The following is a 23,481-nucleotide window of genomic DNA, read 5'->3' on the forward strand; positions in this document are numbered from 1 at the left end:
AGGAATTAGTGCAAGTCGATCAGTCTTTGGGACCTGATAGTTAACATCCCAGATCTCTACAATAGAAGTGAATGCATGATGTAGTATTGATCAAATGAATGATAACTATATTACAAAAAATGCCAGAGCAGTATTGAAATTATCCAGTGTGACTATAGAGAGAGTCAATGCATTAGTTATCATATTCCAAAATTCCCTGGATTTTGGAATGATACGTACAGAGTGGAAGCTTGCAAATATCATCCCACTCTTAAGAAAGGAGCAAGAAAAAATTCAGGGAAATACCAACTCATCAGACTTAGACCATCAGTCGAGAAATTACTTGAATCCATCATAAAGGAGGTGATAATTGGACACTTCGATAAAATTATTTGATTGGGTGTAGTCATCACAGATTTATGGATGGAAAATCGTGTTTTCCAAACCTTTTGAAGTATTATACAGATAGCACCAACCAAATTGATAAAGAGAGTCGATGGATGTTCTGTATTTGGGTTTTTGGAAGGCTTTTAATAAATTCCTCCACAAGAGGTTGTTTAGCAAGTTTAAAGCATGTGGTTTACAGAGTAATGTACTCACATGGATTAATGATTGGCTAGCAGGTGAAAAGAAAGTAAAAATAAATAGGTTATTCTTACCTTTGTGGGCTGTAACTAGTTGGACACAGCAAGGATCCATACTTGGGCTGCTAGCAACTCACAATAACATCGGCACCAGATGTAATATTTCCAAGTTTGCAGCTGATACGAAGCTAAGTGAGAATGTGTGTTGTGAGGAAGAATGTTTTCAGGAAGATCTGATGAGGCTCATTGATTGGGCAGATGGAACATAATATGGAAAAATGTGAGGTTTTCCACTTCAGTAGGAAGAACAGATGTGCAGGCTATTTCTCAAATGATGAGAGTTTAGAAATTGTAAATATACATAGGGTCTTGGGTGTCCTTGTTAACTAGTGTCAGAGAGCTAATGCACAGGTGCAGCAAGCTATGAGGAAAGCCGTTGGAATGCTGGACTTTATCACGAGAATTTGAGTACACAAGTAGTGAAGTATTGCGAAAGTTGTAGAGGAACTTGGTTAGACTGCATTTTGTGTACTGTGTGGAGATTTGGTCTTCTCATCTCAGGAAAGATTCACCAGACTTATTCCCAGAATAGTGGAACTATCCTATGAAGAGAGATTGAGCAAAGGAGGCTTGTATTCTCTAGAGTTTCTAAGAATGAAAGATGATCTCATTGAAACCTATAAAATACTTCAAGGGATGAACAGATCAGGTGGAGGTAGATTTCCCTCCTTGTTAAGAGTCTAGAACAAGGCGACGCAATTTTAGAAAATGGGATTTAGGGCTGAAATGAGAATTGAGGAGAATGAAGGTGGTGAATCTTTGGGATTCTCTACTTTGGGTGTGGAAGTTCAGGTCTTGTATATTTTTAAAGGAGAGGTTTGATACATTTTTGATTAATGGCATGAAAGGTTATGGGGATAGTGTGGATAAAAGACATGGAAATGTTTGATCAGCTTTGCTGTATTAACTGGAAGAGCAGGCTCAAGGGGCTGAATGGCCTACTCTTCTTCCTATTTACCTCTGCCTTATATTCAAGGAATTTGCTTCCACCACCTTTTCAGGGAGAGAGTTCCAAAGACTCTCGACTCTCTGAGATTAAAAGAACAGTCTAATCTCTGTTCTAATGAGCGATCTATGAGTATAAAATACTGGCCCCCTAGTTCTAGATTCTCCCATAAGAGGAAACCTTTTTTCCATATCCAAACTGTCAAGGCCCTTCAGGATTTTATCTATTAAAATCAAGTTGCCACTTACTCTTCAAAACTCTAGTTGATAAAGCCCAGGCTAACCTTTCCTAAGAAAGCCTGCCCATTCCAGGTATTCATTCGGTAAAACTTCTCTGAACTGACTCCAATGCATTTACCGCCTGTACCTCACTTTCTGTTAGTCAGCCAATCTTCTATCCACACCAGTATGGATCACCTATACCATGAATTTTTATTTTCTTCAGTAATCTTTGATGTAGCATCTTATCAAACATCTTCTGGAAATGTAAGTACAATACATCCATTGGTTCCTGTTTATCCGTAGCGCATGTTACCACCTCAAAGAACTCCAGTAGATTTGTCAATCATGATTTCCCTTTCACAAAACCATGTTGACTCTGCCTGATTAACTTGACCTCACCCAAGTGCCCTGTTTAACATGGTTTAATAAAAGCTTTTAACATTTTCCCTATGATAAGTATTAAGCTAACTGGCTTGCATTTTCCTGCTTCCTGTCTCTCTCCGTTTTTTGAAGGAAGGAGTTCCATTCACTATCTTCCAATCTAATCAAATCAAGTTGGCAAATCAAGAGACTTTTGGAAAATTAAAACAAGTGTATCAACTATCTCACTAGCAACTTCTTTTAAGACCTTAGGATGAAGTCCATCAGGACCTGAGCACTGGTCAGTCCCCAGCTCCTACACTCTATTCAGTGTCCTTTCTCAGGTGATTGTGATTTTCCTGAGGTCCACCCTGCATTCCATTTACTAACGTTTTGTGGCTTTGGGATGTTACTTGTATTCTCTATAGTGAAGACTAATACAAAATAACTGTTCAATTCATCTGCCTGGTCTTGAAGAGAGGTATCAGGGTGATGGTGAGTCTTGTCTGTTATTGAAATTAAGAGGAAGGATGGGCAGGCTAGCCTAGGTACCTTGGCAATCAAAAAACAAAGCAGTGAACATTGAAATATATATAACTGCACCTTCCAACTTGTCTTACAAAGAGTGACAGTTGGGTGCAATGTCTGACTTGTTCCAGAAAGCAATCCTCACATTTCACAGCATTCGCCTTTCCCATTGGCTGGTCATTGTGTTATTGCTCAATGCTTTCTAAGTGGGCAGGTACCGCAGTGATGAGCTTGAAATCAAAGTACCTTTCCCCAAACTTCCTGCTAAGTGCACAATAAGTAAGTTCAGTGATAGCATTAGGTAATCCCAGTATTTATGGATGCATTTGTGTAGTGATACTTTCTGTCCCAGGGTGTTTTGTCGGCAAACACTGCAAAAGTCCTCATTAAAATACTAGTCTGTAGGTTTTCTGTGACAATGTCATTGTTGCAAACAAATCATTGTCATTTGTTGTAGCACTCAAATGTATCTACATAAGGAAGCTTGAGTTGCTTGTTTAAATGTTAATATATATTTCTTAAAATTTTAATAGATTATGGAAACTTGCAGAAATTTGAAAAAGAAATCAATTGCTGTTTCTTTAAAAAGTACTAAGTCTAAAATTTGTGTGGTTTTACATTATGTTTTGGTCTAATTTCAACGTTTCCCTTGATTTAGTATTTGATATGCAAAAGAAAGCTGGAGAGCAAGAAAGAAGCTCTTTTGATTCTCTCCAAGGAGCTTGATACATGCCAACAAGAACGGGACCAGTACAAACTAATGGCTAATCAGCTTCGGGAGCGCCATCAATCATTAAAGAAAAAGTACAGAGAACTAATAGTAAGTTGCTATTTTAATACATCCTAATTATAATGTAAAAGTGGATTTTAAAAAATAAATTATTAGGAAAATGTTATTTGTAATTTAGTCTTATTTCAGGCTTCTTAAGCTTTTAGGGTGAATTTATGCACTAACCCAAGATTGAATTTTCTTACTAACCCAAGACTGAATTTCCATTTCATTAATATTAAAGCTGTTGTGTAATCAGTGATCCAATCCAGAAATGTAATGATGGATCATATTAGAGCAAGGGAAGTAAAACCCATTATAGCTGGAGGTTGCACATCCAGTTGCAAATCTTGGACTGTGCCATTAATGTGGCCTTCTACAGTTCAAATTGAAAATTACACAAAAAGGGATTACATTCTTGACCATTGCCATGTCACAGTAGCAAAAGGCTTCAGGTGATTTCAGAATCAGGAAACAGAACTAGATTGGGGAATTGTGCAAATCAGAGCCCAGAACCTGCTATGAATTTGATAGATTTTTTTACTGTGTAAAATATGAACCAATTGTACTATCTGGCTTTGAATTGGCAGTCTAAAATAAACAACCTATTAGCATGTACCTTCTTCATAATATGTTAGATTTTTTAAAAATCTGGATTGTTTGTCTTTGCAAACCTGTCTCTAATGCAAACTCTTCTAAATGTATGAATCTTTCTTCATAAATTCCATCTCTTTTAAACATATCGTGGCTGATAATTCATGATCTATCCAAATAATGTTTCTGGGTGGAGCTTGGTACCACAAAACTGGTGTGCTGCCCTGCAATATCTGGGACAGTTAATAACTCAAAATGTGCATCTAGTTTGGCCATCCACTTGTGATATTTAAATAATGCGAGGTTCCTCTATCCTTGGAAATCACAGGCAGGTATGTTCCTGTTCAGCTGCGATGTGGCCTACATTATCCAATATTTCATATTTGATCTGGCCAATGATCAGCATAAAGTTGGAACATCCTGATTCCACTTAGCCATTGATGCTTTTTTGTGAATAAACCTCATTATTTTTTCAGTGAGCCAAACATATAAAAGCAACATCAAATGCCTAGTGAAAATCCAAACAGAGTGGATGTAATGGAGTATTCTGTATAATCATTTTAGTTAAAGCTTCAAAGAATTCCAACAGATTGTAATTCGTTTTCGGAGTTTCCTGGCTGGCTGTAGTGTTCCTTAAATAAATCTTGATGATTTGCCATAAGCTACTCTGAACTAGTTTATTTTTTTTTTCTCATAACCAAACAGCCTAACATTGGTCAAATCTAGAGTTCATGACAGGCTCCTCACTGAAAAGTTAGCACAGGAGGAGGCCATATGGCCCATTCTGTCTGTGTTAGTTCACCAGATGAGCATCTGACTTTGAGCCATGTTGTGAATGTTGTTTTATTCAGTGTGCTCTTAGCATGGCAGATTATGTCACATTTTACTGTATGTCTCAAATGACCAGCTATCTCTGCGGATTGGCTGAAATATGGACAGACTGACAGAAGCTAGCAGTAATCAACCAATAAACCAGACAAAGCCAACCAAGTTTCTTATTTAGTTTTCTAAAACTACTGATCATGCAACTGCAAATTGTTTAAGATTTTTTCCTGCCTTTGTTTAAGTAGTCATGTTATCTTCCCAGCCAGCAAACTATCCAGATGTTAACAACCAAAAATCATATCAGAACAAGTTAAAATAATGAACAAAGTTAACAAACAACATAGCCTATCCATAAATCCAGAAGAAAACTTGTCCAATGGATAATTTGCAGTAGGAGATTTGGGATTTAAGTTTTGTTCCTTCCTGAAAGTTGTTTCCAATATCTTTATTTCTGGGATGGGTGATCTTGGATTCTACATGTGTGATGTTAATGCCTACCAGCAGATGGCTTGCTGCAGCATCCCTTCTGTTTACATTCTTGAGTATCGGGTGCTACTGCATCATCCAGTTGCTGTTATGTGCCAGCTTCCCCCATAATCCATCTCTTGCCATGTATTTGTTAGATTTGTATCTTCCTATATCAATAATGTAGCTTCTGCGCTTACGTATGTCTGTGGCTTATCAAAGCTTAAAGAGAAATTGCAAAGAGCGAAGTATAAATACTGTGGCTATAAGAGTAGGGCAGAGGCTATGAATTCTATAGCAAGTAAATTACCTTCCATCCATAAAGCCTGCTCACTATCTACAATGCGTGGGCCTGGTGTGTGATCAAATACTCTGCACTTAGCTGGATGTGTTGCTCCAACAACATTCAAGAGGGTCAACATATTCTCAGAGAAAGCAGTCTGCTCGATTGACACACCATCCCACCACCATAAATCGTCCCTCCAACCTCCACTACCCACAGTGGCAGCAGTGTGAACAATTTACAAAGTGTACTATAGCAATTCACAGAGGTTCCTTTGAAAGCACCTTCCAAACCAGCAATCTCCAACACCTAGAAGAATAATGACAGCAAATCCTTGGGAACACCACCATCTGTAAGTTCCTGTCCGACTCAAACATCTCCTGACTTGGAACTAGATCCCTGTACCTCCATTATTGCTAGGTCGAAAACCTGGAACTCCCTTTCCCATAGTGTAATTACTTGATCAAGGACAGTTAGGGATAGGAAATAATTGCTGGCCTTGCAATACTAGTGGTGATCAGGCTCTGTAAATTTATTGGTAATGCAGAATGTATTTCAGAGTGTCATTCTTAACACCCAAACTATTCCCATAACCATCAAAAATTAAAGGAAGGAAAGAACTTACAAGGAGACATAGAAAAAAGGGTACATTTTTAACACAAAATTATCTTTCCACGCAACTGGGCTTTTGTTCATCAGATCCATGACAATCAAACAGGACAAACCAGTTTAAGCAGAAATAGGATTCAGTTGCTAGATTGCCAAAACATTGTTTATTTGGTGGCAATTCAGTAGTCATGAGATATCCATGAATGCAATGTATGTCGAGGAGGCGAAGGATAAGGAGAATAATTTAGAATCTTAGAATTCCCAGAGAGTGGGAACAGGCTACTCAGCCCAACATGCCCACACTGACCCTCCAAACAGCATTCCATCCAAACCCATCCCCCTACCCTTTATTTCCCGTGACTAATGCACCTAACTTACACATCCCTGAACACTAGGGGCAATTTGGCATGGCCAAACCACCTAACTCGTACATCTTTGGACTGTGGAAGGAAACCGGAGCACCCAGAGGAAACCCACGCAGACACGGGGAAAATCTGCAAACTCTGCACAGTCACCTAAGGTGGAATTGAAACCAGGTCCCTGGTGCTGTGAGGCAACAGTGCTAACCACTGTGCTACTCTGTTGCCCATGGCTATCTGAAGTCTTACCTCTTCCATATTGATTGTAATTATTCTCAAAAGATATTTGTATGGTTAGGGACCTGAATTTTCTTTAGCTCTGCATATCTTTAAAACACTTTCCTTTACCTTTTTACATTTTTTGATCAAAGTGTGCAGTTGTGGTCTGAATGTGTTTCTCTCTGCAGGGAGACATGGCTGCTTTCTATGGTTAATTCCAAACAGATGCACAATCTAAAACTTTCATTCTGCTTTTGTTTTCTTTCTTAATCTTCCCGAATACTCTTTTCATAGTTGGAAAAGTTAGTGCTTTAGTCTTAGAAGCTTACATTATTACTTTTGGCCTTGATTTTAATTACAGTGTCAAAACTTATTGTATCAAAAAAATCCCTGGTACCAAGTATTCACCCAGTTCCAGTTCACTGCTGAGTTGTGGTAGACGGCTGAATACTAAATGCAATGCAGCAACTGCTCTTGTATTCTGTTCACTTGTGGTAGTTAAGAGAGATTGTCACTTTAGAATTGTTAATATTTTACCTTCTCTCTTGGTTGTTCCTGGTTCTGTTTCACTTCAGCTTTACTTGAGCTGGCAGTTGACAGGAATTCCCAATTAGAATATGTCACATTTAGCAATATTAATTTCTATCCATGTTCATGCATTTGCCCCTCCACAGTTGTATCTTTCCCCTTGATAGATGTTAAATTTCTCGATTTCTACTCCTTGTTCATCTCTTATGTGATATTTCTGTACTTCAGTGAAATGTAGCAGTTTTTCTTAATTGTTTCTTCACTGTTTATCACATCGATGTGATTGCATAAAACTGCATAAATGTATTGCCGTGCAGATCAAAAGCTGCAATGTATTTCAGTGGCTCATTCTTTACGTTCCCAACTATACTCCCTTTAAAAAAAAAGAGTTGGAAAAGAGAAAATCTTACATTTGGTTCTTTGTTTTAACATTATAACAGTGCTCAGTTCATTGTTTGAGGAAAAATTTATCTGTAAGCGTTGGATTTCAAATTGTGTGATTCATATGTAAATGGTTTCTTTACTGGAGCTCGAAGATAGTAATTCTGGTATGTTGATGCAGCAAATTTGTAATGCACTCAAATAAGTCATAAGAATTCTGATCATGCTGCATACTGTCATGCTTTTATTAACATCAGCTCTGCTCATATTATGGAAAGCTGGTTTGTCTCCTTTGGAGCTGAGTATATATCATGCATTTGTAAAATTGAGTGCAGTCAGACCTTACGTATGTTACACCAATTACACCCTGCCAGTTAATACAGTTGAGTTGTATTTGAGAGTAGAATAGAAAAAGAAATGCTCAAATTGACAAGTAAACTCGCTGTAATATATTTTACTGTTTCAAAACAACAGTCCTTCTAACTGTGAAGGGAAAGAAAATCTACTGAAATCCTCGATCCCATGACAGATTGGTTTCTATTGATGTTGCTCATGGAGTAAAACTGTCTCTTTCTATAAATGTCTTCCTCATTCATTCCTTTTTTCCAATTCTTTCTCTGTTCCTTTTTGACTTGTGTAATTTTGCTCTATCTGGCAGCAACGCAATCCAGGCCAAATACTGCACTGTCAGTTTAGACTGAATCGTCAAAGAAATGGAAGGTGCCATCGGTAATGCTATCAGTGGCACCTGTACGATAACAGCCTGCTCACTGAGGCACAGTTTAGGTTGTACCAGATCACTCAGTTCCAGATCTCAATGCAGTCTTGGTCTAAACATGGACAAAGGAGCTGAATTCAGAGGTGAAGTGAGAGTGAATGACCTTTACAGAACTTAATCTAGTGTGACATCACGGAGCCTTAGCAAGACTGAAGTCAGTGCAATCAGTTGAGTGTGGGGAGGAAAACAGAAGTCGCTGGAAAAGCTCAGCAGGTCTGGCAGTAGCTGTGAAGAAAAGTCAGAGTTAACGTTTCGGGTCCGGTGACCCTTCCTCGGGGTGTGGGGAGACTTCTCCACTAATTGGAGGCATGCCTAGGCCAAAAGAAGATGTTTGCAATTATTGGCAGTCAAACATCTCGGCCCAAGGACAATGCTGCAGGAGTTTTTCAGGTTAGTGTCCTAGGCCTAACCACCTTCAACTGCTTAATTGATGACTTTCATTCTATCATAAGGTCAGAAGTGCAGATATTTGCTGATGATTGCATATTGTTCAACAACATTTGTGACTCATCAGGTACTGAAGCAGTCCATGTCCAAATGCAGAAAGACCTGCACAATATCAAGGTTTGCTATGATAAGCAACAGTAACAGCAAGTACCAGGAAATGATTATCTTCAACAAAAGAGGTGGAAACCATCTCCCCTTGACATTGAATGCCTTTATAATTGATGAAATCCACATTAATGACATCATGGGGGTTACTATCATCCAGAAACTGAATGGATCAGTCAAATAAACACTGTTGTTAGAAGAGCAGGTCAGAAGCTGGAATTTCTGCTTTATATAGCTCACCTCTACTATCTATATGATACAGATCAGGATTGTGATGCGATAATTGTGCATTAATTTTGTTAGAAATGTTCTTTTTGGTTACGTGTATGATGGACAAGGTGGAGACCATTATCCTCTTAAAGGACTGTGAGGTGGATTCAGAAATTTGATTGGTTTTTCTTCTGTCGTTCCTTAATCAGGATTAGAAAATTGTTACAGAAGAGTACGTTAAATTTTTATAGATACTGAAAAATCGTTTTTACCAATACCCATTTAAACAGTTGTGATACTCTGAGTCTTACGAGCACACTGGGCACTTTGGCAGACCCACAATGCTGTTAGAGAGGGGTTTCCAGTATTTTGACCCAATGACCCTGTAGGAAGTTTGGTATATTTCCAGATCAGGATTAATGAGTGGTTTGGAGTGGAAGTTGCAGATGTGGTTGTGTTCCCGTGCTTTTTGACCTGCCAGATGATAGTGCTCATGGGTTTGGAAACTTCTGTCTAAGGGACCCTTGGTGACTTTTTGCTGTGCATCTTATCAATGGTACTTACTGCTAATGGGCATTAGTGGTGGAGGGTGTGGATCTTGTCAATGTGATGCTGATCAAGTGGGCTGCTTTGTCCTGGATGGTGTAAAGGTTCTTGAGTGTTGTTGGAGCTGCACTCATTCTGGCAAGTGGGGAATATTCCATCATACTCCTGACTTTGCCTTGTCGATGGTGGACAGATGTTGATAGTCAGGAGATGAGTTATGCACTGCAGGATGCTAAGCCTCTGACCTGTTGTTGTAGCCACAATGTTTATAATATCTTTTAAGGGATGTCCTTTGGGAAGAAAAACTGCCACCCTTATCTGGTCTGGCCTACATGTGATTCTAGACCCACAGCAATGTGGTTGACTCTTCACTTGCATCTGGGCAGTTAGGGATGGGCAATAAATACTAGCATCATCCCGTGAATGAATTAAAATAAAAAATGGCTAATCCAGTTCAGTTTCTGGTCAATTGTAACCTCAGGATTTTGTTAGTTGACTTACATTGAAAACAACACAACACAGTGATGAAGCATTGTTAGGAAATTTTTCTTCAGATAAAAATTGTGAAGTCAGCTTTCAGTTTTGGGAACTTTTGCTCGTTAGTGGAGGTGGGAAAGTAAGAACTGTGTTCAGAGGAACATTTTTTTTACCATGGTCACGATTTGCTAGTCATGGAGTGGTGTGAGTTGTACTTTATCCCCAATCATTGGGTTTCTGGTAACTTCCGTTTTACTGTTGTCTAGCAGCTGTAACAGCTGTTTGAGGTGATTGATCACTTCCAGCCAAATTACCTCCATGACAGCAGCAGATTAACTTCCCCTCTTAAGTTCCCTCCGTTCTGGCCTTGCTGCTCATCCGATTATAGATTCTATCCCTTGTAGAGCAGCAAGAGTGGAACCTCTGGAGGAACGTGTCTTTGAAGGGGCTGGAGCAGCCAGCATGTGAAAGAATCTGTAACTGGAGGAATGGTCCCCATAGATTCTGCCTCCCCCATACTCGCTATTCCTCCAAATAAAAAATACGGGATGACTTTTCTTCCAATGTTTTGAATTTTGTGTCATTTCTTCTGGGCTATTTGTGACATTTTGAGGGCGAATTTGCTCACCACTCCCAAGCATTTTGAACACTGTTTTTGAGATCAAACAGTTACACGTATGCATATGGCGCCCATTCTATCCTCCAGTGTGAGCTCATTTTCTGTTACCCACTGATGATCTCACTGTGTGTACGATAAGTGTTAGCAATACTCACTTGTAGCTGTGCCAATCTGTCTGCCCTTCTCTCAAGCCCTCATTGCTGCCCATTAGTTGCCTTCCAACTTGCTGCCCACTCACCGTGTCCTACCGACTGCCCACCCACTACCTTCTGGTCACTGCCTTCCACTGGCCCCCGTTCACCACCCACTTCCGTCTTGCTTACTGCTTGCCATCCCTCCTCCTGAGCTTTTCCTGATCACTTGCTGCCCATCTTGTGAGCTATGTCTGCCCCTCACTCTGACTCTCACTGCTTCTTGCTTGAGTCATTGCTTGCTATCCTTCTCTCATACTTATAGCACTGGTTAGACACTGTGAAAGCTGCCCTATTCATACACTCCACAGAGAAGAAAACAGCACATTGCCTATTTAAGTTGTCAAATAACTTTCTGGACTCGACTACAACCGAAATGGAGAGGCGATGGCACAGTGGTACAGGTAGTTCAGTTATAATGCGTGTTTTGTTAACGTGAGTTGGCTGTAACGCGATTGATGAATAATGGACACTGTTTGGATAATGTGAACTTTCTGCTGTACAGGTATGGTGATTTTCTGTAGCGATTTCCTATTGCAATTTTCTGTAGCTCAAGGTCCTGCAAAAACACAACTATCGCATTATAGGAGAACTACCTGGATTATCACTGGACTATTAATCTAGAAACCCAGTAAATTCTGAGCACCCAGGTTTGAATCACACCACAAAGGATGGTGGAATTTGAATTCAGTAATACTTTGGTATTAAGTCTGATGATGACCATGAAATCATTGCCAATTGTCAGAAAAACCCATCTGGTTCACTAATACCCTCTAGGAACGGAATCGCAGAATTCCTACAGTGCAGAAAGTTGAAGTACAGTGGTTTACAGCCGGGGGGAGGTGCTCTGAGAATCCTCAATATTGACTCCTGACTCTAGGAAGTCTCATAGCATCAGGTCAAAATTGAGCAAGGAAATCTCCTGCCGATTACCATGTACCATCCTCCCTCATCTAATGAATCACTGCTTCTCCATGTTGAATAACACTGGGATAAAGTATTAAAAATGGCAACAGTATAGAACATACACTAGATGGGGGACTTCACTGTCCACCATCAAGAGTAGCTCAGCAGCAGAACTATTCATCGAGCCAGTTGGGTCTGAAAAGTCATTGCTGGGTCTGTAGTAGATGATGAGGGAATCAGCAAGAAGGGAAAGCATACTTGTCCTCACGTTTGCCAATCTGCCTGCAGCAGATGCAATAATCCATGACACAATTGGTAAGAGTGAGCACTGCAGAAGTCTTTGTGGAGACAAAGTCCCACCTTCACACTGAGAATACTTGACATCATGTTGTGTGGTTTTATCACCATGCTAAATGGGACAGAATTCAAATAGATCTAATGTCTCAAGACTGGGATCCATGAGGTGCTGTGGATCATCAACAGTAACAGACTTGTACTCAAATACAATCTTCGACTTTATGGCCTGGCATATCGCCCGCTCAGCCATTAACATCAAGCTAGGGGATCAATCCTGGATCAATAGAGAGTGCAGGAGGGCATGCCAGGAGCTGCACAAGGCATACCTAAAAATGAGGTGTTAGCCTGGTGAAGCTACCAAACAGGACGACTTGCACGCAAAACAGCATAAGCAGCAAGTGATAAACAGAACTAAGTGATCCCACAACCAACAGATCAGATTTAAGCTGTGCAGCCCTGCCATGTTCAATCGTGAATGGTGGTGGACAATTAAACAATTCACTGGAGGAGGAGGCTTGACAAATATCCCCGTCCTCAACGATGGGAAGCCCAACACATCTATGCAAAAAATAAGGCTGAAGCATTCGCAATAATCTTCAACTGGAAATGCCAAATGGATGTTTCATCTCAATCTCCTTCAGGGGTCCCCAGTGTCACAGGATCCAGTTCAATTCATTCCACTCAATATCAAGAAACAATTGGAGTCATTGGGTAGTGCAAAGATTATGGGTGCTGACATCATTCTGGCAGTAGTCCTGAAGACTTGTACTCCAGGTGTTCCAATACGGTGACAACACAGGCATCTATGTAACAATATGAAAAATTTCACAGGTGTGTCCTGTACATAAAAAGCAAGACAAATCTAACCCGGTCAATTACTACTCCATCACTTTACTCTTGATCATCAGTAAAGTGCTGGAAGGTGTCATCAACAGTGCTATCAAGCAGCACCTGCTCAGTGGCGCCTAGTTTGGGTTCTGCCAGGGCCACCCATTTCCTGACCTCATTACAGCCTTGGTTCAAACATGGACAAAAGAGCTGAGGTGAGAGTGACAGCCCTTGACATCAAGGCTGCATTCGACAGTGTGGCCTTAAGGAACCCAGCAAAACCAGAGTTTTGGGAATCAGGGGGAAAGTTTTCCACTGGTTTGATTGATAACCGGCACAAAGGAAAATGGTTGTGGTTGTTGGAGGCCAGTCTTCTCATTCGCAGGACATCTCTGCAGGAATTCCTCTGGGTAGTGTTCTAATGCTTCTTTACTTGCTTCATCAATGACCTTCCCTCCATCATAAGGTCAGAAGTGGGCATGTTTACTGATAATTGCACAATGTTCAGCATCATTTGCGACTTGACAGATACTGAAGCAGTCCCTGTTCAAATGCAACAAGAACTGGACAATATCCAGGCTTGGGTTGAAAAGTGACAAGTAACATTTACGCCACACAAATGCCAGGCAATGACCATCTTCAATAAGAGACAATCTAGCTATCGTGACTTGATGTTCTATGATGTTTCCATTGCTGAAAGCCCCACTATCAACACCCTGTGGTCACCATTGACCAGAAATTGAACTGGACTAGCCACATAAATATAATGGCTACAAAAACATGTTAGAGACTTGGAATCCTTCAGGGAGTAACTCACCTCTTGACTCTCCAAAGCCTGTCCACCATCTAAACAGGAGGAGTATGATGGAATACTCCACACTTGCCTGAATGAGTGCAGTGCCAGCAACTCAAGAGGCTTGATATCATCCAGGACAAAGCAGCCCACTTGATTGCATCACTTCCACAAGTATCCATACCCTCCACCATGACGCTTAGTAGCAGCAATGTATGTGACCTTCAAGGTGAACTGCAGAAATTCACCAAAGATCCTTGGACAGCACCTTCCAACCCCACAACCACTTCCATCTAGAAGGACAAAGGCAGCATATACATGGGAAAACCACCATCTGAAGGTGCCCCTCCAAGGAACTCACCATCCTGATATGGAAACATATCACTATTCCTTTTGTGTTGGGTCAAAATCCTGGAATTCCCACCCTATCGACATTGTAGATCTACCTACAACACATGGACTACAGCAGTTCAAGAAGGCAGCTCACCACCACTTTCTCAAGGGCAACTAGGGTTGGGCAATAAATGCTGGCCAGCCAGTGACACCCCACATTCCATGACTGAATTAAATTAAAAAGAAGAAAAAAAAAGAAAAATTCTATTTTTTGGCACATTACAGTTACAGCAAATGTTATAATAATTATCTTAGGAATCTCATGCAGTAATTATCTAAAACACTTGTTTTATTGCTTTCAGAGTTGTATATGTTTATGAGCTAAAGGATGAAACCAATGACCAACTGAACATATAGACTAGCAGAAACAAGCGAGAGACTGGTTGCATCCATGGCTGTTGGAAATTACAAGTTGAGAGCTCTTAACTAAACTTTTTTTTCAAGTAAACTGAATCCATGCTAGTTACACTGTTACCAATAATACATGGAATATGACATATACCATCTATTTCAATGTTACTATATTCAATTTAAAAAGAAATGCGTTTTTGGATATAGCATTGCTTGCAGTTTCCAGTTCAATGTGTCATTCTTTCTTGTTGGATTTAGTCTGCGTCATTTTTGATGCAGGCAGCTGTGTGGACGTCACTGGCCCTGCCAGTTTACGTACTGGGGCAGGAGACAGCTCTGCACTTGTAGGTCACCAAAATAAGCCAAATGCTTTGAGACATCTGGTGATTGTGAAAAGTGCTGCAAATTACATAAGACAACTTTTGGTCAGAAAATGATAGGAAAGCACTTGGAGGCAGGGGAAATGTATGATACTTGCCTGATAAAATCAGTCTTGCTGCAAAATCAGTCTCTTTATATTGTTAAAAGTGTGAAACTGGACATATGGGTTACTGGCCCAATATAAGTAGCCAATGTCATTTACCTACAGATTTAATTTGTAAATCAAACATGACTGCCTGCAACAAAATGTTAGCATCATTGTCATGATCAAACTGAACGTATTGACTGTTGACATGAAGCTGTAACTGTGGGCTTTTTCAAGTATTCAATCAAAAAATTATTAGAAGTATTTACTGTGGAGAAGGAAGTGGAAGATAGGGAACTTGGGAAATAAACAGAAATGTCTTGAAAAATGTCCATAATACAGAAGAGGAAGTACTAGAGGTCTTAAAAGCAGAAAGGCCTGATCAGGTGTATCTCAGAACTTTGTGGGAAGCTAAGGAAAATATTGCTGGGCCTCTTGCTGAGATATTTATATCATTGACAGCCATGGGTGAGGTCCTGGCAGAGTGGAGGTTGGCTAATGTAGTGCCATTATTTAAGAAAGGTGGTAAGGAAAAGCCAGGGAACTATAGACCAGTGAGCATGACGTCAGTGGGTAAGTTGCTGGAGGGGTTTCTGACGGACAGGAATTATACACATTTGGAAAGGCAAGGACTGACTAGGAATAGTCAACATGGCTTTGTGCATGGGAAACTGTTTCTCACTAATTTAGTTGAGTTTTTTGGAGAGGTTACAAAGAAGATTAATGAAGGCAGAACAGTAGACATTGTCTGTATTGAATTCAGCAAGGCATTCGACAAGGATCCGCATGGTAGACTGGTTAGCGAGGTTAGACCACACGTTATACAGGGGGAGCTAGTCATTTGTACACAAAATTAGCTTGAAGGATGGTGGTAGAAGGTTGTTTTTCATACTGGAAGCCTGTGACCAGTGGTGTGTCACAAGGATTGGTGCTGGGTCCACTGCTTTTCATCATTTATATAAGTGATTTGGATGTGAAGAAAGAGGCATGGTTAGTAAGTTTGCAGATGACACCAAAATTGGTGGTAGTAGTGGACAGTGAAGAAGATTATCTCAGAGTACAATGGGACCTTGAACAGATGGGCCAATGGATTGAGAAGTGGCAGATGGAGTTTAATTTAGATAAATGTGAGGTGTTGCATTTTGTTTAGGCAAACCAGGGCAAGATTTATACAGTTAATGGTAGGGCTCTGGGCAGTGTTGCCAAAAAAAGATATCTAGGGATGCAGATGCATAGTTCCTTGAAAGTAGAGTTGCAGATAGACAGGGCAGTGAAGAAGACATTTGGCACGGTTGCCTTTAAGAGTCAGTGCATTGAGTGTCGGAGTTGGGAACTCATGTGCAGTTGTACAGGATATTGTGAGGCCACTTCTAGAACACTGTGTTCAGTTATGGCCTTCCTGCTTTAGGGAAGATGTTGTTAGACTTGAAAGGGTTCAGAAAAGATTTACAAGGATTGGAAGGTTTGAGCTATAAGGAGACGTTGAATAGGCTGGGACATTGTTGCGACTCAACGTCGATGGCTGAGGAGTGATCTCATATCATGAGGGGCATGGATAGGGTGAATAGCCAAGCTCTTTTTCCCAGGGTAGGGGAGTCCAAAACTAGGGGCCATAAGTTTGTGGTGAGACGGGAAAGGGAGTTGAGGGGCAATGTTTTCACCCAGAGGGTGGTGCGTGTATGGAATGAGCTGCCAGAGGAGGTGATGGAGGCAGGTACAATCACAACATTTAAAAGGCATCTGGATGGGTACACGAAGAGGAAGGATTTAGAGGGATAAGTGCAAAATACTGGCAAAAGGGACTAAATCAGTTTGGGATATCTGTTAGCACAGACGAATTGGACCAAAGGGTGTTTCCATGCTGTATAGCTGTATGAATCTATTCCAATGATTCTAAGTCAAACAACCTGCTTTTAAAGAAACAGAAATAAGCTGGAATGCTCGTCATTCTCTTAGCCACAAGTAAATGCCCACAGGCATTAATAGCATTAGAAAGATGAATCTGTGCCTCAAAGGTAGTGTCAGGAAATGGTTTTCAATTCCTGGGGCACTCACAGCTGTGCTGCTGAGACTGGGAGCTGTCCATATTGAATGATGTACACCTCAACCGTGCTGGTTCCATGTTCTGGATAATCATAAAAATATCGAAAATAGGAACAGGAGTAGGCCATTTGGCCCTTTGAGCCTGCTGTACCATTCAGTACGATCATGGTGATCATCCAACTCAGGACCCTGTTCCTGCTTACTCCACATAACCTTTGATTCCTTTATCCCTAAGAACCATATCTATCTCCTTCGTAAAAACGTTCAATGTTTCTTTTCTCAACTGCTTTCAGTGGAAGAGAATTTCACAGGCACAGCACTCTCTGAATGAAGAAATTTCTCCTCATCTCAGTCCTAAATGGCCTACCCTTATCCTTAAAATGTGACCCCTGGTTCTAGAATCGTAAAACAACGGTATTGCAGAGGGCTTGAAACTAAAAAGTTGGGAGATAGCAAGTAAAAGGAAACAACAAAGTAGTAGGGCAGGGCAGCAATTTAGCTATTGATAACCAGAGTGCAATAGAAAGTGACAGAAATACAAATGGAAGAGTACATCATCAGATAAGACCATAGATTTAAAAAATTATTTTTATAAGTTTAAGGTTCTGAATGTGTGCAGCATTCTTCTTTGTGCAATCACATTGTTCAACTCTTATCACGTTTTATTGAAGCTCCTTCTTCTCTACTAGCCGTGCAATTGTGATTAAAGAAACATTCTTACTGAGATATCTTCACCGTGTTCCTTCTGAGTCTATGCACTTCTCATCCTTGGTGGTTTCAAACTCTGTCTCACTTCATCATGGTTTTTTTCTCTAAATTAATGCGCACACATTCTTCCTGAATCCCCATCTCCATGGCAAGTCCCCAGAATTAGCTTTGGCCATTTAAAGTTTGGGCGGCATGGTGGCCCAGTGGTTATCACTCCAGCCTCACAGCACCAGGGACCCAGGTTCGATCCCACCCTTGGACGACTGTCTATGTGGAGTTTGCACATTCTCCCTGTGTCTGTGTGAGTTTCCTCCAGGTGCTCCAGTTTCCTCCCACAATCAGAAGATGTGCAGGCTAAGTGGATTGGCCATGCTAAATTGCCCCATAGTGTTCAGGGATGTGTAGGTTAGGGGGGCTATAGGGCGATGGGTCTGGGTGAGATGCTCCAAGGGTCGGTGTGGACTTGTTGGGCCGAAGGGCTGTTCCCACACTATAGGGGTTCTGTGATGATTCTGTGATGTTCTATGGTTCTATGAAAGTTGACATCTCAAATGGCTGTGCTACTCCCATCATGTCAAACACAGATAAGGCCTTCTCTGATTACATCCTTGTGTTACAATCAACCTACATGATCTTCCATCCCATTCCCAATTCAACTCAGATTTTGCCAGGGGATTTTGCAAAATCATGTCCCAATTCACTTACAACAGCAGTTTCAAAATATCAATTGTCTTGCCCTTGGTCCTTCACACTTTGTCTGCAGCTACTGATTTGTTCAGCCATAGCCTCATCTCCACTTCTAATGCCAAAGTCACTATTAAAACCTTTGCTGTTTCTCACTCTGACCCCTTTCTCTGCTTTGGCCTGTACCTCAAACCTCCCTTTCCTCTTCAAAGTTTTTACGTTTGTTGTTACCTTTCAAATTTATTTGTCCTGAAACACTCTGATTGAATCTTTAAAGCATGCCACACTCCCCTGAACACTTCCCCAAGTTCCTAACCCCAAAATAGCGCTTATGAAAGCCTCAGTTGTTTTGTTAAATATTAACTCCTCTAGCCCTTATCCCTCATCATCCCTACTCTGATTCACCATCCATACCAACTCATGTCCCCATCACTTCCCATGACTTCTTATGCCCTCTATGACAACCCCTGACCCCATCCAGCCCCCATCATTCCTTGTAGCTTCCATGCCAACTTAATGCCAACTCATGTTCATCCATCTACTCCATAGTCCCTTAGAGTCATCATGTCAAGTTAATACAAACTAATTTCCTTCCCCCATACCTTCCATGCCAACAAATACCTCCATCCAACTCCCATGACTGCTTTTCTGGGCTGCATACCAAGTCTGCCACCTCATGCCCCTACAACCTTCATGGTCCTTTATGGCCATTAGGCTATTGTAATGCCAACTCACACTCTCCAATGACCAACTCACATTCTCCCAAGACCAGCCCAGCTTGTCCCCGCCTCTTTGACCTGTCCGTCTTTTCTCCCACCTATCCGGTCCTCCCACCTCACTGACCAACCCCCCACCCCCACTTCCTACCTACTAGCCTCATCCCTGCCTCCTTGACCTGTCCATCTTCCCTCCCATCTACCCGCCCCTCCCTCCCAACTGACCAACCCCCATCCCAACTCCCTACCTACACTCACCTTTACTGGCTCCATCCCTGCCTCCTTCTCCTGTCTGTCTTCTCTCCACCTTTTAGCTCCTCTATCCACCTTCCAACATCGCCTCCCCCTCTCTCTATTTATCTCCGAGTCCCCTTCCCCTCCCCCATTTCTGAAGAAGGGTCCAGACCTGAAACATCAGCTTTCCTGCTCCTCTGATGCTGCCTGGCCTGCTGTGTTCATTCGGCTCTACACCCTGTTATCCCACTCTAGAACTCGTTGGCTATGAAAGAAACCAGACATTGCTATATATTAGTATGTATCAATGTCAGCCCAGTCTGGAAAAATAGGAAGAGTTAGCAGTAGGAAAGACAACTGGTTACAAATAAATACCCAATAAAGCCAAAAATGATAGCTGGCACAAAGCTGATCAACCAGCATTGTAACAACCCCATATAATATGATGAAAGCTGAAGGGAGAAGAGAGAGAAATACCACTTGTGTTATGTTGACAAACAGATACTTTAAATACCAGAAGAGATTTTTTGTCAACTCTTGCTGACACAGGGAGGTTTTCTTTTTATACTTTTCAAGGGTTGGGAATTTAAGTAACTTGACAATTCTACAGCCCTATTTGCCATTAACTGGCACTTACGCCTCCTCCACAAACTTGTACCTTTCTCACTGCAGGATAAGCTTCTTGCTTAAAATTGTGTTTTGATGTGCTCATTCTCATTTTCAAATCCTTCCACGACATTAGCCCACTGTATTTCTGCAATCTCCTCCAGTTCTATACCAGCTGAACTGAGTACATTCCTTCAATTCTGACCTCTTGAGCATCACTGATTTCAGTTTCTCCTTTGGTTGCTGTGCCTTCATCTGCCAAGACCCCATTTTCTGCAATTCCCTCCCTAAATCTTTCTGCCTCCCTACCTTTCTTCCTCTCTTTCCTCCTATCTCTTTGATCAAGTGTTCAGTCATCTGCCTTCTTCTCTCCTTATGTTGCTCGTTATCGTTTTTTTTGTTAAAGTTCCTGTGAAACATCTTGGGACAATTTACTTTGTTCAACACAGTATGTAAGTAGAAATTATTAGAAATATATTTTAAAGTATTTGCTTCGGCTGTAAATATATTAAATTAGAATAAATATGACTATATGAAAAAGAGAGCTTTAATGAACTTTACCCACAAATTCTTATTAAGGAATTATTTTCAGAGAAGCTTTTGGCATTTACGTTATTGGCATAGCAAAGAAATACACACCTAGAACACAAAATTATTGGAAAGACTGAGAATGCACAATTTCCTGATGTGCCATTCAATGAGATATATTTGTTTTCCAAAAACATAAAAATAGAAAATCTGCACGGTGCCATGAAATTAAAGTGTGTTTGAGGTGCAGAGGGATTATACAAGCAGCAAGGTGGCTTTCAATTAAAATTTGCTTACATTTGGATGAACGTCCTGAGTTACCTTGTGATTAATGTGTAAGCTTGGGTGATTCTCTCCACATTAGAAGTTGTTCAAAACCCATTGCCCAATTTTCTTTCTTTTCTATTTTTAGCTCTCCATTAGCAAGACCAAGGAAGCAGTGAAGAGGGTTCTTCAGCTTTTTGCATTCAAAGCTCCAAACATGTTTATGTAGAACAGAGCAAATTTAATAATGTGCCAGTGGTAACTTTGGTCCAAGTTAGAAACATACAGTACAAAAGAGGCCCTTCAGGCCATCAAATTTGAGCCAAGAAAAAATACTCTAAATCTACACTAGGCTCACTTTCCTATACTTAGCCGCAGTCTCGAATGCTGTGCTATTTCAAGTGTTCATCCAAGTATGTTTTAAAGGTTGTGAGGTTTCTCACCTCAACTTCCATCCCAGGCAGTCCATTCCAGATTTCCACCGCTCTCGGGATATGAAAATAATTCTTTAAATCCATTCTAAACTCCTGCCTTTCACCTTAAAATTATGCTTCCTTTGTTATTGACCCTTCAACTAAGGGGAACAGCTGCTTTCTATCCACAATGTCCATGTCTCTCATAAACTAATACACCTCAATCAGGTCACTCCCCCTCCCTTACCCAACCCTTTTCTGATCTAAAGAAAACAACCTGAGCCTCTCCAGCATCTCTTCATAGCTGAAATGCCCCATCTCAGGCAACGTCTAGTGAGGATATACATGGATTGGTCAGATGGGTAGATCAGTGGCAGATGGAATTTAACTCTGAAAAGTGTGAGGTGGTGCACATAAGAAGTAACCAGACAAGGGAGTACTCAATGAAGGCAGGACACCAGGAAACTCAGAGGGATCTTGAGGTGCTTGTCCACAGACCCCTGAAGGTTGCAGGACATATTAATGGGCTGGTCAAGAAGACATAAAGGCCACTTGCATGTATCAGTCTTGGCATAGAATATAAGAGCATGGAGATTATATTGCAGCTGTACAAAACTTTGGTTAGGCCACAGATGGAGTAGCATGTGCAGTTCTGCTCACCATGCTCTGGGAAGGATGTGATTGCATTGGAGGAGGTGTAGAAGAGATACACCAGGATGTTGCCTGGGATGGACCATTTTAGCTAGGAAGAGAGACTGGATAGGTTCAAATTGTTCTTGTAGTGACTGTAATGAGGTCAGCCAACTGGAGCTCATAGAATATAAGTTCCCTGAATGGGGCTGTTAATCTGGTCCAAATTGGGACCCCAGCTGACATATAAAATGGGTGACTATCAAAGATACTGACAATCTGTACCTGATTCTGAATGAGGCAGTACTATAGTCAAGGACTGTCTATGTGTAAAAGGAGGGTGACTTAGCGACAGGATACCGACCTTTGTGGAGTTATTTCAGTTTCCTTTAAAGCTGAGGTGGGGGGAGCCTGTTTGAGGTGTATACGATTATGAGAGACATGGACAGTGTGGGTAGAAGGCGGCTGTTCCCTCTAGTTGAAGGCTCAATAACAAGATGGAATAAACTTAAATTTAAGGATGGGGGGGTTTGAGGAAAATCTTTTCACCCAGAGAGAGTCGTGAGATCTGGAATGCACTGCCTTGGAGGATAATTGAAGTGTGAACCTTACAACCTTTTAAAAATACTTGGACAAGCATTTGAAATGTTCAAGGCTGTGGGCCTAATGCTGGAAAGTGGAATTAGTGTTGAGAGGTGCAGATTTGATGGGCTGAAGGGCCTCTTCTGTGCTGTATGACTCTATGACACTGTATGCCACGTGGAGAAATGGATATTGTTGGTGAGGGCTGAAATCTTCATTCCATCACAAGGCAAATAAATCGTATATCCTGCTATTACTGTCTGTCTGTCTTGGAAAATTTTCAAGTTTATCCAGCCTGCTGGCTGTATTATTAATGTACCTTCCTTGGCCATGAAGTCCTCAAATGACACTCTACTCTGGACCTTCTAGGCTCAGAGATAGGGACACTACCCAAAGTACCACAAAAGGTCCTATAAAGTCTCACGTAGGAACTGGGAAAAGAATTCCTGTGGTCACTCTGTACTGCTATTCTGTATCATTTCAAAATGAAACAACTTGACTTGACCAGTTCTTCACAGTTTAAACTATTTGTTTGGCTGGGACCATAATGTTTTTCTGATGCAATGCAATTTTTATAGATTATTCTAATTGACCTGTTCTACTTAATTGTTGTATCCTGGAGAAAGTTTCTTCCAAGACTTCCATTTTAAAATGTCACTCTGAAAACCTCTGCCTGGTAGTACATAAGAAGCGCTCAGGTTGGATTGTTGCTTTATGTAGGATTTTCTCTTCCATCTTATTGTGAAGTACCTGACCCTGTTCCTTCATGTTGTGGCGGGAATACCTATTGGTAATAAATTGACGTTTATTATGCCATCTTATCCCGTTAATTGTGTTAATTGGAATCTATTGATAGACAGCAAGTATCACTCCCTATTTTGGTTATTTTGTCAAATGGAATGAGGTTCGGCTATAAAGAAAATACAAAAAAAAACTAGTCTTTGAAAATTGTTACA

The 23,481-nt window shown here is 40.9% G+C and overlaps 1 protein-coding gene across 1 annotated transcript in view; it reads left to right on the forward strand.

Moving 5' to 3' along the window:
- Window positions 1-23,481, forward strand: part of LOC109925625 (coiled-coil domain-containing protein 149) — a 135,275-nt gene that overhangs the window by 20,651 nt on the left and 91,143 nt on the right. Inside the window, exon 2 of the mRNA XM_048604901.1 lies at window positions 3,337-3,498. Within this exon, the coding sequence (XP_048460858.1) occupies window positions 3,337-3,498 (162 nt within the window). The remainder of the gene's footprint in view (window positions 1-3,336; window positions 3,499-23,481) is intronic.

Source organism: Rhincodon typus, chromosome 1, assembly GCF_021869965.1.
Source record: "Rhincodon typus isolate 14 chromosome 1, sRhiTyp1.1, whole genome shotgun sequence".
Classification (NCBI taxonomy): Eukaryota; Metazoa; Chordata; class Chondrichthyes; order Orectolobiformes; family Rhincodontidae; genus Rhincodon; species Rhincodon typus.